The sequence below is a fragment of the Alosa pseudoharengus genome, unplaced genomic scaffold, assembly GCF_046254945.1.
Source record: "Alosa pseudoharengus isolate Yale_2024_CS ecotype anadromous, Long Island Sound unplaced genomic scaffold, YU_APseudo_1.1 YU_APseudo_1.1_scf_6, whole genome shotgun sequence".
Classification (NCBI taxonomy): domain Eukaryota; kingdom Metazoa; phylum Chordata; class Actinopteri; order Clupeiformes; family Clupeidae; genus Alosa; species Alosa pseudoharengus.
In genome coordinates, this window is record NW_027468848.1 from 41,962,798 (window position 1) to 41,979,241 (window position 16,444).

At 40.3% G+C, this 16,444-nt stretch overlaps 1 protein-coding gene across 1 annotated transcript in view; it reads left to right on the top strand.

The window, feature by feature from the left end:
- dnah10 (dynein axonemal heavy chain 10) overlaps window positions 1-16,444 on the top strand; it is a 394,370-nt gene that overhangs the window by 39,868 nt on the left and 338,058 nt on the right. The window contains exons 7-8 of the mRNA XM_076271417.1: window positions 3,256-3,486; window positions 7,920-8,110. Of these exons, the coding sequence (XP_076127532.1) occupies window positions 3,256-3,486; window positions 7,920-8,110 (422 nt within the window). The remainder of the gene's footprint in view (window positions 1-3,255; window positions 3,487-7,919; window positions 8,111-16,444) is intronic.

The window sequence follows — 16,444 nt, forward strand, 5'->3', positions numbered from 1 at the left end:
GCACAATTCAAATGGGACCAAAAAATAATTGTTATCTCTCCATTAACTCCCGTTCATATTTTTTTGAAAGACAGGTCCCTTGTAGCGGAAGTAAAACGGAAGTCACTGGGACACTCTATTGCAGTGTTTCCCAAAGTCTGGGTCGCGTCCCACGGGTGGGTCACAGGAGATTTTATTTGGGTCGCCAGCACAATTTATGTTGTGTTATAGGCCTAACTGATACCCTTTGTCATTTGATACCAGGAAAGCTAACAGTTTTCTATTAGGATGTAGATTGTTAACTACCACAGTCACGGTTTTGTCATAAAAGCTCATGAAACTGGCGCATGAAACTGGGGGACGAACGCATCGCAGAGGGGGTGCCAGCATGGATATCTACCTCTCAAAATGAAACCGTTCTATGGGGCGCCTGTCATGTACCTCGCAGTTGCAAACTGCAAGGGACATGAATCCGCCTATTTGCACGAACATTAATAGATACCAGTTCCTCAACTTTACCGATTAAAATCTAGTGACCGTGCTGTCAACTAAAGCAGACATCCATAGACCGGACATAAGGCCATTCAATTTGCATACAGTTTCGATTGCAGATGCAATCTTTAAGTTAATAGCAACCTCTTCACATTCTTATTTCTGATTTAAAATGCACAACAGTGCATTATATTAGTCTACAATTTAAATGGGCATTTTAAACACTATTCCTCTCGTTTTCTACCTCGTTAACTCCAAAGTAAAGGCGCATTCTTCCGGATATTGCGCAAACGCCTCTTGTTCTGATATAACGACTATACAATATAATATAATACAACATAATACAATATAACGACTTGAGTTATTTGCTGTTTACATTGGAATTGACGTCCACCGTGTTATTGACCCATTTGTCTGCAACGCAACGTAGCCTACAACATTCTTTTTTAGAAATACAGGAACAGCTTACTATGCTGACGAATGAGGACTGCGGAACATGCGAGAATTTCCCCTACTCTCGGATGCGCATTAAAACGTATCTTTTCAGTAGTCATTTCCAACTTTTCACGCTGATGGTGCTCAAAATGCAACACAACCGTGTTCAAAGCAGGGATCCTATAGCAATGTATGGTTGGGGGAGGCATAGAAAAGTTGGAGAACCTGTGGCCTAAAACAATATTGGTGGTTGCAGGGTAATGGGTCGCGATGGTCTGTCATTTTTAAAAAGTGGGTCGCCAGAAAAAAAGTTTGGGAAACACTGACCTACACAGTAACCCCATGGTAATGCGAGTGATCATGATAAAATATCAAACGTGACATGTAGGCCTAAGTCCTTCGATCAATAACCAGGCTATGAACTCATAAACATGAACAGCATTTTGTCATCGTTTATCATTCACCGTTCTGTGAATACAGCATTAAGATGCTAGGCTAAAGAGCTTGAGATTCAGACAGATGAGCACCTGGGAATGGTTGTGCTCATCATGTCAGAAAATAGCGATTTGATCAGTGATCATGCATCATACCAGCACAAGCTTGGTTTAAAACTTTCTGGGGATGGGGATTTTACACGATCCTTCATCACTGGGCTAGTGTGCCCTGCTGTGTTAATATGTCCGTGCTGATGCTACAGCTGCAGCTCCCTCAAATCTAGGTTCTCATGCATATTAGGCTAGCTTTTGCCAATGAAAATTAATGCAAAATTAATTTTCAAGTCCTGCTCCTAACTAAAGAAACATTTACGTTACCAACAATGTTAACAACAAACTCAGCTTCACTGCTGCTAGTACAAAGTTGGCCTCTAAATGCTTCGCCATATTTAATGAACCAGCTAGCTTTGTGATAACTAGCCTTTAGTCCACTGAAAGTTTCCACACATCAAACGATAAATCCACAGTTAAGGAGGAATTGATTTGGGGAAGCAGTTGCACTATATCCCACTTTTGCTGCTTTTAAAATTAAACCACATGATGGTATAGCTAAATGCCCAAGAAACGTCATGTCATAATAGTTGTACAAACGCAAAAACTTAAGCCTAGTCCTGCCTAATTGAAATGGGATAGTCAAGGTTTATCTTATATTAGGCTATTACATTTGCCACATTTATTGGGCTTTTAGCCTCTTTTTATTTGATAAGGAACTGATAAAAACTGACCAGCAGAAAAGCTGTCATAGTCGATACATAAATAGTTTAGCAATATACTTAGATTATATATAATAATACTTAGATTATACTTAGATCTTAATTTAAGGTTGAAAATGAATCATGGTGCTAGCCTAGAAATCTAGACGCACCCTAGCGGCGGCAAATTAATTTGCTCAGCTTGTACGTCTAGTATCGAACCATAGGAATTTCTATTGGCTTAACACCGTGGATGACGGCCAATCACAGCGCTCTATTTCGTTAGAGAGTCTTAAGGCGGGTTTAACAGGATAACGACATCCTGCGACGGTGAACAACAAGGAAGGTGGCTATGGCAAACGAAGAGCGGTTGTTTGAATCGGCGTTGGCGTCAACTTTGGAGGAGTTGGACTTGTGCTTTTCTTTGAAAGTAGATCAACACAATGCACTTAAGTCATTCCTTTCGAAGAAGGATGTATTTGCCGTTTTGCCGACCGGATATGGATATGGTCGTAGCGCTGGCCTATTGCATGCCTAGGCAGTTTGAAAGACAATTCTCTGCCCGCCCCTTGGATTAAGCGAGGTGAATGATTCGATGCCAGACTATACATGTCAATGATATAGGATGGCCCGCCAGGCTATCATGGTGCAGCCTCTGAAAGTGAATTATTCTTGCGAGCATATTTTAACATGCGGTTTTTGATTGTCATTAGCGATCACATTTTTTTTTGTACAAAGCACATGGATTTATTTACAAGCTAGCGAAACGGTTATCATAAGTTTGGCAGAACAATGTGGATGTTACAAGGTAAGAAACACGATTTAAACGAGTTTGTTTCTCACTTCTCTTACCGGGACGGTAGTCCCAAAGTTGCAAGGTTGGTTTTCCGCTAGGGGGAGCGGGGAGTCACCAGGTCAGGTCAGAACAGGTCATTTAACCATCCAAATTATTTCTAAACATTTAGTGTAAGCATTTAGTGTACACATTAAAACAACAGTTTGCAGGGATTGCAAAACATGAATCAGGTTGTTGGTTCAGAGATGGGGAACAATGCCGCCTGTATCAAATGCTTATTAGATGTCATTTGTGAAACATTTAAAAAAAAAAAAAAACTGTCAGTGAAAGATTGATTTTACAGTGTGATGTTCTCTTGTTCAATTAGGCACCAGGACCAATGTCAGAGATAGATTTCTGGCGTGAACGGGCAGCAATCTTGAGTGCTTTGAGTGAGCAGCTCAAATTGCCAGCAGTAAAGAAGATTTTAGAGGTGATGTCACAGGCAGATCCTGTGACAGTGCAGAACCTGGATCTTACTGTGACAGAACTCAGCAAGTACCATGTGGAGTCTGTAGAAAATGTACGGTTCCTCAGCACTCTGGAGAGGCATTTCAAGGTGAGAAAATTACACCAGGCTGAATTTAACCCCGCCCCCAAAATTTGAGGTTGGGAAATTCAATCTGGACAAGCATCTATGCCTGTATGAAAACTCGTCTGGGCGGGCTTTATACAATGATGGACAGATGAGCAACGGTGCCTATTGATTCACGTGGCCTGAGTGTGCTTCGGTTTATATTGCTTACAACAAATAGCTTGTCACTAGAGAAGCTAAATGTTTAAATGTCAATATTGCATCTGTTTTACACAGGGTTCCCACAGGTCATGGAATTTCTGGAATATCATGGAAGTCTATTCCAGACATGGAAAGTCAGGGAATTTTATCATACTTGGGGCAAAGTCATGGAATACCAGGGAATTTTGTTGTAGCAGTTTAGAATACTTTCCTTACTTACATTAATACAAATATATTTCCACACATAATTGGTGTATATCTATTTTTATATTACCATTTATTCATATTCTGCTCTAAAAAAGTCAAAGATTCTTGAAAGAATCTGCTCTGGAATCTTATCTCATTATGGGCCCTATCATGACTTTCTAAAGTGCATCGTCACTCGTCAAAAGTCTATTCAAATTTAGTAGGATGTCCAGTTCACATTGGGAGGGGTTTCGTTATCAAACGTGGATCGCATGGCGCAACAAGGTGTTCCTAGGTTTTTTAATCTGTCATATGGGTGTGTTTGGGGCGTAACATCATTTTAAACCAATGAGAATGACATCTGTCATTCCCTTTAACGGCGCAACGCGCGATATGTCAAATAAATACATACTGTAGGTATTTTGGCATTCAACAGCGCATTTGAAGGAGGCTGCTTGCGAGACCGTATGGAATAGTCATTCTTAAACCATGCTTTACTGAAACCTAGAATAGCCTTCACGCATTTGCACTCGTCTATTATTTGAAATCATTGGCAAAGTGAAACTAACTTCACCAAGGAGTCAGTCAATGACAAGACAGTTATATGCAGTTACTTTCACTATTGACTGACAATGGGTTACCACCGAAAACATAGGCTGGAAAAAGCAACACTTACCCTAATGTTGCTCAAATGACTGAATAAAACAACATTTATCCTGCAGAGGAGTTGCTTATATCTCGTCACAGTGCGTCTTCAGCTGTGCTCCATACATGTCTCTTGCCTCTCTCCTAATCACTTTTAAACGTCATTACCAATTTGCAAATGATGGTGAATAACTACTCATCATGAGATGTACAGTATTTCGTAATATCTTTATTCTAATTATGTTTCCCATTGTAATCGTGCAATTTGTAATGCTTTGCATGGACGTGCGCTGGTGTGCGTTCATGAATGATAGAAGGATGGTGCGCTCTTAAAGCTTATGCATATGGACAACTCGCCATTGACTTCAGACCAGGTTTAGGTGGTGTATGATAGCGATTTTTAGACAACGCGCCAGGCCCCTCCCTAGGTTGTTAATTGCCACACCCCTGGTCGCAATGTTTAAAAAAATAAATGTGCAAAATACCGAATTAAGCTTTGCGCGAGTGAATAACGAGCTTTACGCCATGCGCTGGAGCCCAAAATACAGCCCTTTAGGTCATGGAAATTCAGGGTTTTTGTCAGGGAAAGTCAAGGAAAAAGCCATGGAATTTTACACTTGACTTAGAGTGGGAACCCTGTTTACAAAATATTGACAGCGGCAGGCACGTGCAGCACCAGCCCCTTTGCCTACAGATGTCCAAAGTGCCCTTGAGTAGCCATTTAAATGCTTCATAAAATTACACATGAATAATATAGAAGTAAAGTTGGTAGCCTCATCTACCTGCACTGCTGCCGGTAGTTGCACATCGTATTGTTTTAAGATACGGTGAAAAGCAGGGTAAGATCTCTATCTAGCTGAACTTACCCTAACTAACTACTATTTATTTCGTGTTGTAGTGTAATTTAGATGTATATGTTTGTCAGCAAAAGCTTCAACAAGCATCATTTTAAACTGAATTGACTGGTGAAAGTGGCTACCACTCGGTTTCTTTTCTATACTAGCAGCTATGCAGCTAACCTTGGAAACCTTTTGAAATGGCAAAGGGAAAGTATGCAATATTCTATAGAATCATGTATACTCTGCTATTTAGTAAAAGAGAACTTCATCAGTATAGTAAGGGCTATGTGAATAAAATATGCATTGCTCCTTAACTGGCATGTGCCATTCCAAAACAAAAGCAATGAGGATTGGCATGCTGTAGTCTTTAAGACAATTTCAAAATAGCCTCATCTGGAATATTCCTCCCTACAGGGCACAGTTTAACATGTTGTGTTGTTAACATTGTTTTCACAACATGTTTGTAGTTAAAGGATAATTCTGGTATTTAGCACTGAGTCCCTTTTCTGGTTTGTTTGGGAGGAACTAGAGTGGTTTCTGACTCATTTTGAATCGCCTTTGACTGTTTCAGAGTGGCTGGCTATGGGCATGCACAAACAAGTCCTTAAAACAACCCTTAACGTTCGTTTTCAAAACTGTGCAACTCACCGAGTGGTAAGGTTAGGGACTCAAAGTGCTAAATACCGGAATTATCCTTTAAACAAACTATCTAGCACAGTCTGCAAGTAGCCTAGGCTGAACATTAAAACATTTCAAATCAACGTTACAAATACAAGCCTAGTCTACCCTATTTTATTTAATAATGTTAGCCCGAAAACGGTCTGTCTCAAGCAAGTTTATTTGTTATCTGATTTATTCCAACAAATATGCATATCTTACCATGCTTAGGCTATGCTAATAAGTGTCCATAATGCAATTCAGGCTCAGAAATTGTCTTTGTTTTAAGGTCTATAAAAAATAAAAAACGTATGTAGAGTGCACACACCCAAATAAGTATTCACTTTGGCCTGTAGGGGGGAACAAATCGGTGCGAATGGTTGAAAATTTAGTATTAAATTTCATTCAAAGTGCCATTAAAAAGTTTTGAATTTAGGCCCACAAACAACCCCCTCCAACTCAGGGCGCGGGGGTTTGAGAGGGTCTGATTATCAAGGATGCGACTGTCGCTTTTTTCACGTCATCTACCGCAGGCTACCAGAGGAACCAGTGGAGCGTTTCTCTATGGGCCTGCTGGTCAAATGTCAGGTGCTTCTGTCACTGATATTATTTGATCATGTAGAACATATAGGCTACACTCACTGTAGGGAGGGCCATTGGGAGGCAATTCTCAGTTCGCACTTGGCAGTAGATCTACTTCAGCTAGAAGTATTAACACGCAACTTTGGACTTCAGTGTGTAAGCTTTCGTTCAGCTGACGTTGGCGCTGAAGGTGCCATCTGACTGTGATCATTGGTGGAGTGTAGTGCTTGTGCATATGCACTTAGTTTCACATTAATTGGGATACACAAAGAAAATCTGCGTGGAATGTGTTTCATACATCTAAATCTTTGCTTAAGAATTTTGTGAAAACACTTGCAAATTTACATGAGATGCAAAGGAGTTCCTAAATGACTAACTGCGTACACACCAATAATGACTAGAGCTTCATTTCTCTGGCTGCCTTGCTTTCGACGCTTGAACCTATAGGAGCTATTCGAGATGGACGCTAGAATGTACAGTCATATGCTACTGAACCGTTGGGATCAGGTATCCCTACACAAGTTAACTATATTAAAGGGGAACTTGGCAACTATTTCAACGTAATAAACCCGTTTAGAAATCATTTGGATGGTTAAATGACCTGTTCCGGTGAAAATGGTGACTTTTCCCGCTGCCCCAGGCGGAAAACCAACCTTGCAACATTGAGACTACCGTCCCGGAAAGAGAAGTGAGAAACAAGAAACTCGTTTTAAATCGTGTTTCTTACCTTGTAACATCCACATTGTCGGCCGAACTTATGCTAACCGTTTTGCTAGCTTGTAAACAAATCCATGTGCTTTATCATTACCTTTTTCCACAGTTTGAAATAGCATAATGCACAATTTCTCCAGCAGAGGGGGAAATCCTGCCAAATTTCCCTTTAAATATTAACAGTTACTTTCGTGTTAATGTGTTTAGATCAGAACACATTAGCATTTACACTACAAAAATGATGTGGTCAAATACATCTCAGACCACCTGTGAGTGATTGGATCAATTTTGTCTTGGTTATTGTTTACACTTGCATTTAGAACTGACCATTTGTGATCAGATCACTCAAGACTCATTTAAAAAAAAAATGTAAACAGGGTCATAATTTGGTTATTTGCAGAAAGTAAAATGCCTGCTATGCCACTGTTGCGATGGCTCCATTTCTAAAAATATCCAGGGCGTCAAACTGTATAATTGTACCAAGTTTCAGTGTGTGAAGTGAACATTTCACTTCATTTGACATTTCATTTGAAAATTGGCAGTTATAATCCAGACTGTGAAGCTATTTTTTTGTCATATTACTTCTTGTTTTATGCTTAGTACTAGCATTTAACAAGTATCTTTGATTTTTTACAGAATTTAGCAACAGGAGTGGATTTTGGTGTGATATTGGATACTATACCTTTAATGATGAATGGACTGCGCATGGTGTGGATAATCTCCAGCCATTATAACACAGATGAGCGCATGGTACCCCTAATGGAACGGATTGCTTGGGAATTGTCTGAGCGTGTTGCACGCGTGGTTAATGTTCGCATTCTTTTCAAGTAAGTGAAAACACTTTTCACCATATATTAGGGTCATATTGAAGCACCACTCTAAAATTGGGTGTAAAAACGGGTCACAGCAATGAACATATAGATTTGGGTTTTGTCAAATATTATGAAAGCACCAAATTCAATACTCTAAGTCAGCGGTTCCCAAACTTTTTTTCCCGCGGACCACCTTCTACATCCTGACTCGGCTCGCGTACCCCCACCATTCAAAAAGTAACACATTCTATTGACGCATTTCAGGCATCATGTTTAATTAGCCGCCCTACATGATAACAAATAACAAAATCAAAATGTGCAACTGGTCTATGAGCTAAAAAAAACAGTGTGGAGAACAACATTAGACTGGTTAGAGAGCACCTCACTGCAAACCTTTGGGCAGTCTGTCTCCCAATCCATGTGAAGCCTAGGCTTATACTGTATGCCTCATCATAGGCTACTTTCGTTTTCTTTGCGCAGTCTTTTCTGTCTTGTCCTTTCTTTTAACCCCCTGCGCTCCACCTCCACCTTCATCATTCTGCCCCCAATCCCATCGTTACCTGTCTCCTGCTCTGTTTCTCTCGCTTCTCTTCTTCGATCGCTTTAATTAGTCCTTTTGGACAGTGTCCCTGTTTTTAGCCAGTTTTCCATGTTTGCGTAGCCTTCTGCATAGCCTATACTTCCACAAAACTAACGCACCACATATTCTGGCTGCCCACAGGAAATCACATGCATTGTGGGTAGCTATTTTTTTTTAATGAAAACATAGCCTGCTATAGAGTTTACAAATGATTTCCTTTAATTTCACGTTTCCATATCATTCTAACCCAATTCGAAATTATTTGTTATTTATGAATTCATTTGATTATTAATTCATTAATAATTTTTTTAACACCTTTCCGACATTGCCCTTTTCATCTTGCGTACCCCCTAGTAGCAGCTCGCAGTAGTACCACAGTTTGGGAATCCCTGCTCTAAATTAACAGTGTTCTGTTATCCCTGGGATATTTCAAAGGAAATTTTGAAACGTGTTATTAAACTGACCAGATATGGGAATCGAAATGTAACTCGCCTGAAAAAGTAAAAAATAAAACATTAACAGTGAAAATACAGCAGGTTAAGTAAATTTTTTAACAAGCAGATATCACTATGAAACTTACCCAGTTGATTACTTACATTAATATGAGAAAAAAATGTATTACAAGTTTTCTGTAATTTAATGTTTACATATGCAAATTAGGCATTCTCTCATTAAATATGCGCTAATTTGCATACATTTTAAAACAAGAAACCTGAGCATTGGATACAGCCAGGTTCAAAATTATGTTTTCATTGTGTTCAGATAATAGATGTTGAAAAATTTACAGAGGGATTAATAAATATCTACTTTAGTTATCCTGTAAATCAGAATATAATGTCAATAGCCCTAAAAAATCGATTTTTGCCATGTTTTTAGGCATAAAATGTCATGTAAGTCAGGCTAGGAATAATATATCAACAAACCCCTCTGTAAATATCTTCGAAATATAGTTAGGCATAAGTCTAGAAAGTTTGGTGTATGTAAGTGCTTCTGAAGTGGAGTTTCCTTGCTCAGAGTGGGAGCGGAAACTCGTTTTGAGAAAACAGCCTTGAAAGACAGCCAATGAGATTCCGTTCTCAGCCTAGACTCGTCTTTGAACTTTCGCGATTGGTTGCTGATACAAAGGAAGTGTCCATATATGGATCACATAGCGTGATACAGGAAAAACAGAGCTTTCCAACGGTACTACGCACGATGTGTTTTGGGTCACAGTCGCGGGAGTGCATGCAAGGTTAGAATGCTAACGTTTGCTGAATTTAGGATAAATATACAGGCGCGAGTAGACACAATATAATCAAATAAACACCTAAATGTGTAAATCGGACTTTTTTGTTGTAGTAGTGTGATAGAATACATGCTAAGGTAACAGACTAGCTCAAAATCTCGAAATTGACCAGTGCATGAAAAAACGATGTTTTCACCTGCCGTGTCTCGCCTTAATTTTGACACATTATACTTTGCTTCAGGTTACATTTGTCACACATTTCTTGGTTTCTGTTAACCTGACGCTGTTGTTCATTTTTATGCTAAATTTGCTTTTATTAGGTTTGTTAACCTAGCTGATAGCTTGCTAAATTTATACATATTCTTGAATGCATCTTTAACATTTTAGAGGACAGTTTCAAATCACAGCATAAGGGAAAGGGTTGAAACCCTCAGGATGCTCTTTTAATCATGCTGCCAGTTCTTAAAGGATTATGCCACCCCTAGGTGAAATTGGGTCACTCCCTGCAGTCCCTAGAGTTGGATGAGCGAGCCAAAGCGTTTTATAGCCGACCCAGCCATTGTCCTAATCTAGAAACGGCCCGGTTAGCTTTAGCTTAGCGTAGTCGCTGTAATCCGGCGATTCCAGCTAGCATGTCGTTGCAAAAGTGAATCAAATAACTCAAGATTTTTTATAATTATTTCTCGTAACCTGTACATTCACATCGAGTACAAAAATCAATGCAAATTAACACAAAGGGATTTACTAGACCGATTTAGATTTGGAACTATTTTCGGGCATAGCACCGGCAAAGCACCGCTGCCAGGCGCAAAGACATCACGCAGCATCTGTAAACCCTCAACTTCCGGCAATACACCAGCGTGACTACCAAGTTCTCTGCTACTAGGCTGACACTAAGAGTTCTAATGGCGATGAATATGGAATATTACACGATAGACGAAGATGATGACTTCGACTACCAAGATCCAAGACCCTACCTTTTCGAACCTGAGTTCACTGAAGAGGAGTTGCGAGCTTTGGATCTGGGAAGAGAGGACGTTGCGACTAGTCAAGGCGAGTCGGATGAGAGAACGAGAGCAAACACGAACTGATGCTGTGAGTGTGGAGTGTGCCAACCCATGCCGACTGAAATGGAGTGTTTATGCTGTGCAGAGTGGGATAAAATACTGCCATCGATGGTGGGCAACGGTTCCGAAGAGGAGCGTGACCGCACTTGTGTCACTGCTACTGACGACTTCTCAGCAATGATCCATCCTGCAGTCCTCAGTTTTTTTTTCCACACTCGACACTCACACCACCAGTTCGTGTTTGCTCTCGTTCTCTCATCCGACTCGCCTTGACTAGTCGTAACGTCCTCTCTTCTCAGAGCTGTGGATTGGATTTGGATCAGGGAAGGCATATAAAGATATTCCAATCCACCACATCTCAGAAATGCTGGGACCTCAAAAATGTCAAGCACTGCCCCTCTTCCACGCGTTCACATGATGTGACGTTGTATCAGCAATGTATGGAATTGGCAAAAAAAAGCATGGAATGCGTGGGCAGCTTACCCAGAAGTCACCAGCACCCTCATTCTGATCACCCAAGACCCAACCAGCCTCACACTGGAATCAGTGCATATGCAAGTTCTCAAACACTGGACTGTACTCATGTATAGTAAGAACTGCGGTGTCGAGTCAGTCAATGAAACCCGGAAGCTTCTTTTCACTCATGGCCTCAAATCCCTGGATTCAATCCCCCCGACCCATCATGCCTTATTCCAGCATGGAAAGTGTGCCCTGCACGCTGCAGCTTTTGTCTGGAAGCAGTCCCTCTCTAGCCTCGTGAGACCATCCTGATCTCGCGAGTTTCAGATTTTCACTCGCAGATCAGTCTGGCATCTCTCCGATAAAGAAAATCTGGAGCAGTTCGCCAAACGAACGTCCAATCAGCGTTGACGGGTGAGACGGGTTTAGGTGTGATGCAACGAGAAGCTACTGTTCAATCTAAACAACATGGCGACTTCCACGGATGAGATGAGCATAGCTATCGCTGAAGTTTTATCCGAATATATGTGACCAGGCATGGCAAAACCAGGCACATGTCTCCCCAGAGACATTTTGAGTTATTCACAGATTCTGAAAGTGTAGTTTCAAAGCTATTCAATGATGTAATGAATAAGTTGTAGCCATTTTAAAGTATACACATCTCAAAGCTACAAGCTGAGAATTCAGGCTTTTCAATTTGACTACTTTCTCCCTCAATCCATGGGAGGGGAACACAATGGTCCTCATTTACATGACATTAAGATCAACCCTCCCCCCTGTCACGGTCACTGTTATGTCAGCCTGCAGTGCTAATGACCCATCGAAACTATCTGTAATGGGTTACAGAACCAGCTAGTAGCAATGGATAAAGTAGTCTAAAACAAACATGGCATCACGTTTGCAAACCATGTTATTAAGTGTGCTTGCAAAGCAGCACACTTATTGTTCTTAAGTTTTATTATTATTATTATTAGTGGGTTTGATCCAACAAGACCACTATTGTTCTTAAGTTTTCTTATTATTAGTGGGTTTGATCCAGCAAGACCACAGCATGGCTGAAAACAAGCCCACTATTGTTCTTCTTAAGTTTACTTTATTTATTATTCCTTTTCACCCACTTTTTGTACTCACTACTGCTCCTAGACCGTTTGAGCTATCGACGCGGTTCAAACTCCAAAAATTCAGGCCCGAACCGGTGTAGTGCGCATGTTACTTTCGTGTCGCTGGTCCTTGTCGTTTTTCGCGTTATTCCCGTTTTTCGGCGTTTTTGGGCCCCATTGAAATGAATAGCGGAATGTTCAAGGATTCTAATTCCGATTGTGACATCACAGCTCTAATTGTTTAAGCTTGCACCTGGCAGTGTTCTGAGGCATCTGGCAGAGCTCTAATGGGCTGGGCTGGGCTGTCTGTGTATATGAAGGTGTGTGCATGTAACTTTTGACCAGTATGTCCGATTTTCATGAATGAGGTACCGTTGGAATCCTCGAATGAAGCCCAGTTCAATGCCTTGCTTTTTTTTAAAGCCAAACCATGTTCATATACGTAGGTCATTAAAAAAATAAATAAATAAAGTATTTTCCCAATCCATTCAGCCCAGTCCTATGCCCAGCTAGCTCCATTCAAACTTAGTCATGTGTACAGTTGTATAGATTATTACATTGAGAAACACACTTTCATACAGATATTATGCACATCCACGCATCATTACTATTCAAGTTAAGTTACTCGTCATTGCCCGGCAAGAAGTCCACAATCAATTCAATTGTCTTGCCACGATCTGTGGAGCTTACAGACAACGTTATATTACTATAGGTTCTGTATGCTATTTAAAGCCGACCTAACGATGAGTCCCTTCATGACGGTGTGTTGCAATGCATTCTGGGTGCTGTGCTGTGATCCGACGGCTTGTCACCTGACCCACCAAACACAACGATGCTTGAACCAGAGCGCTTGAACTAAACGTAGTAAAAATAAATAGCTACCAAGGCTCCAAATAGCAACACACTTACACCGTAGCATAATGAGGGTATCTACATGTAAACCGAAGCATTCAGAACTGTGTAAGTCTACAGGCAGTTTATTAAAAAGAAAAACAGTACCGTTCACGTCTCGTTCACACAGACGGGCGCCATCTTGAGACAACACAATTCTCTGACACAACTCTGTGGGATGTGGCGTAATCTCGTGTGAAACCTTGTTGCCAGAACAGCAGGAAGAGGTAACAGGATAGCAGCACGAAAGGATGCACACGGAATTCGAACGAATTTGAAGACATCGAAGAACGAATCCTTTTAGTTGGATGGACGTCTTTATCAGTCTATGGTCTAACTTATGAACGTGTCGGGTCAACGTCAACGATAAGTAAGTTAGGCTAACGTAAACGTTAGCTATTTGCTGTTGTCATATGCTATATGCTTTACGTGATGGCCATTTATCACACTGTTTGCAATGAAGTGGAGTCATTTTAGGTACTACTTTTACGAGGTCTGTAGTTCTGTCAAAATGTATCTTATCGTTGAACAGACTACATGGTTATCTTCCTTAGACTTCGTAGATGTAGTTACTACAATTTGGAAGCGAAATTCGAAGTGTAAATATGGTTTTACACTTACTCTCAGGAGGCCTGGCCTTCTAACCTAGTGACCACCATAGCAACCAGCATGATTGCCCTAGCAACCAGCATAGCAACCACGTTATTTATGCATTTTAGCTTATTGGATGTTGCGTTAATGCAGATAACTTTTGATCCGTGTGCCCGATTTTCATAAATGAGGTACCGTTGGAATCCTTGGATGAGGCCAAGTTCCATGCCCCTGATCAAACCCACTCTTGCAGTTCCTCGGAACCGCAATTCTAGTTAGTGGGTTTGATCCAGCAAGACCACTATTGTTCTTCTTAAGTTTTCTTATTAGTGGGTTTGATCCAGCAAGACAGCCATGCTGTGGGCTTGCGGAGCAAGCCCACTATTGTTCTTCTTAAGTTTTCTTATTAGTGGGTTTGATCCAGCAAGCCCACTATTGTTCTTCTTAAGTTTACTTTATTTATTTATTTATTATTCCTTTTCACCCACTTTTTGGCCGAACTACTGCTCCTAGACCGTTTGAGCTATCAACGCGGTTCAAACTCAAAAAATTCTTTTTTTTAAAGCCAAACCATGTTCATATAGGTCATTAAAAAATAAATAAATAAAGTATTTTCCCAATCCATTCAGCCCAGTCCTATGCCCAGCTAGCTCCATTTAAACTTAGTTATGTGTACAGTTGTATAGATTATTACATTGAGAAACACACTTTCATACAGATATTATGCACATCCACGCATCATTACTATTCATGTTAAGTTACTCATCATTGCCCGGCAAGAAGTCCACAATCAATTCAATTGTCTTGCCACGATCTGTGGAGCTTACAGACAACGTTATATTACTATAGGTTCTGTATGCTATTTAAAGCCGACCTAACGATGAGTCCCTTTAAGACGGTGTGTTGCAATGCATTCTGGGTGCTGTGCTGTGATCCGACGGCTCGTCACCTGACCCACCAAACACAACGATGCTTGAACCAGAGCACTTGAACTAAACGTAGTAAAAATAAATAGCTACCAAGGCTCCAAATAGCAACACACTTACACCGTAGCATAATGAGGGTATCTACATGTAAACCGAAGCATTCAGAACTGTGTAAGTCTACAGGCAGTTTATTAAAAAGAACGTCAACGTCAACGGGTCAACGTCAACGATAAGTAAGTTAGGCTAACGTAAACGTTAGCTATTTGCTGTTGTCATATGCTATATGCTTTAGGCTACGTGATGGCCATTTATCACACTCATTTTAGGTACTACTTTTACGAGGTCTGTAGTTCTGTCAAAATGTATCTTATCGTTGAACAGACTACATGGTTATCTTCCTTAGACTTCGTAGATGTAGTTACTACAATTTGGAAGTGAATTTCGAAGTGTAAATATGGTTTTAATGTGTAAACAGACCAACCGCGATTTTGCAATGAAGTGAATGGAGTCTTTTTAGGTAGGGCTACTAGGCTACTTTCACGAAGTCTGTAGTTCTGTCAAAATGTATCTTATCTATGAACAGACTACATGGTTATCTTCCTTAGACTTCGTAGATATAGTTACTACAATTTGGAAGCGAATTTCAAAGTGTAAATATGGTTTTGATGTGTAAACAGACCAACCGCGATTTTGCAATGAAGTGAATGGAGTCTTTTTAGGTAGGGCTACTTTAACGAAGTCTGTAGTTCTGTCAAAATGTATCTTATCTATGAACGGACTACATGGTTATCTTCCTTAGACTTCGTAGATGTAGTTACTACAATTTGGAAGCGAAATTCGAAGTGCAAATATGGTTTAAATGTGTGCTTTCGCAAACTTTTGTGAACAATCTTAGCACTTTAAACATTGACTGTTTTGAAGTGCATGTAGGCAATATAGTATAAAAATAATAATAATTGTGATATCATTACAATTTGATGGGGGGGTGGGTTCATGTAGGTTGGCCCTATGACCCCAAAGTATGCCTTGACTGGGCCTCAGGTCAAAGAAGCCCAGTTCAATGCCTTGCCAGCACTAAGTGTAAAGGTAATGTAAAAACCTTCGCGCTGTCTCATCTTTTTTTTAAAGCCAAACCATGTACATATAGGTCATTCAAAAAATAAATAAATAGTATTTTCCCAATCCATTCAGCCCAGTCCTATGCCCAGCTAGCTCCATTCAAACTTAGTCATGTGCAAATATGGTTTAAATGTGTGCTTTCACAAACTTTTGTGAACAATCTTAGCACTTTAAACATTGACTGTTTTGAAGTGCATGTAGGCAATATAGTATAAAAATAATAATAATTGTGATATCATTACAATTTTATGGGGGGGTGGGTTCATGTAGGTTGGCCCTATGACCCCAAAGTATGCCTTGACTGGGCCTCAGGTCAAAGAAGTTTGAGAAAGGCTGATGTAGACGACAAAGCAGCAAGGAGGCGTCGTGTGATCATTTAAACAAGTTTTAT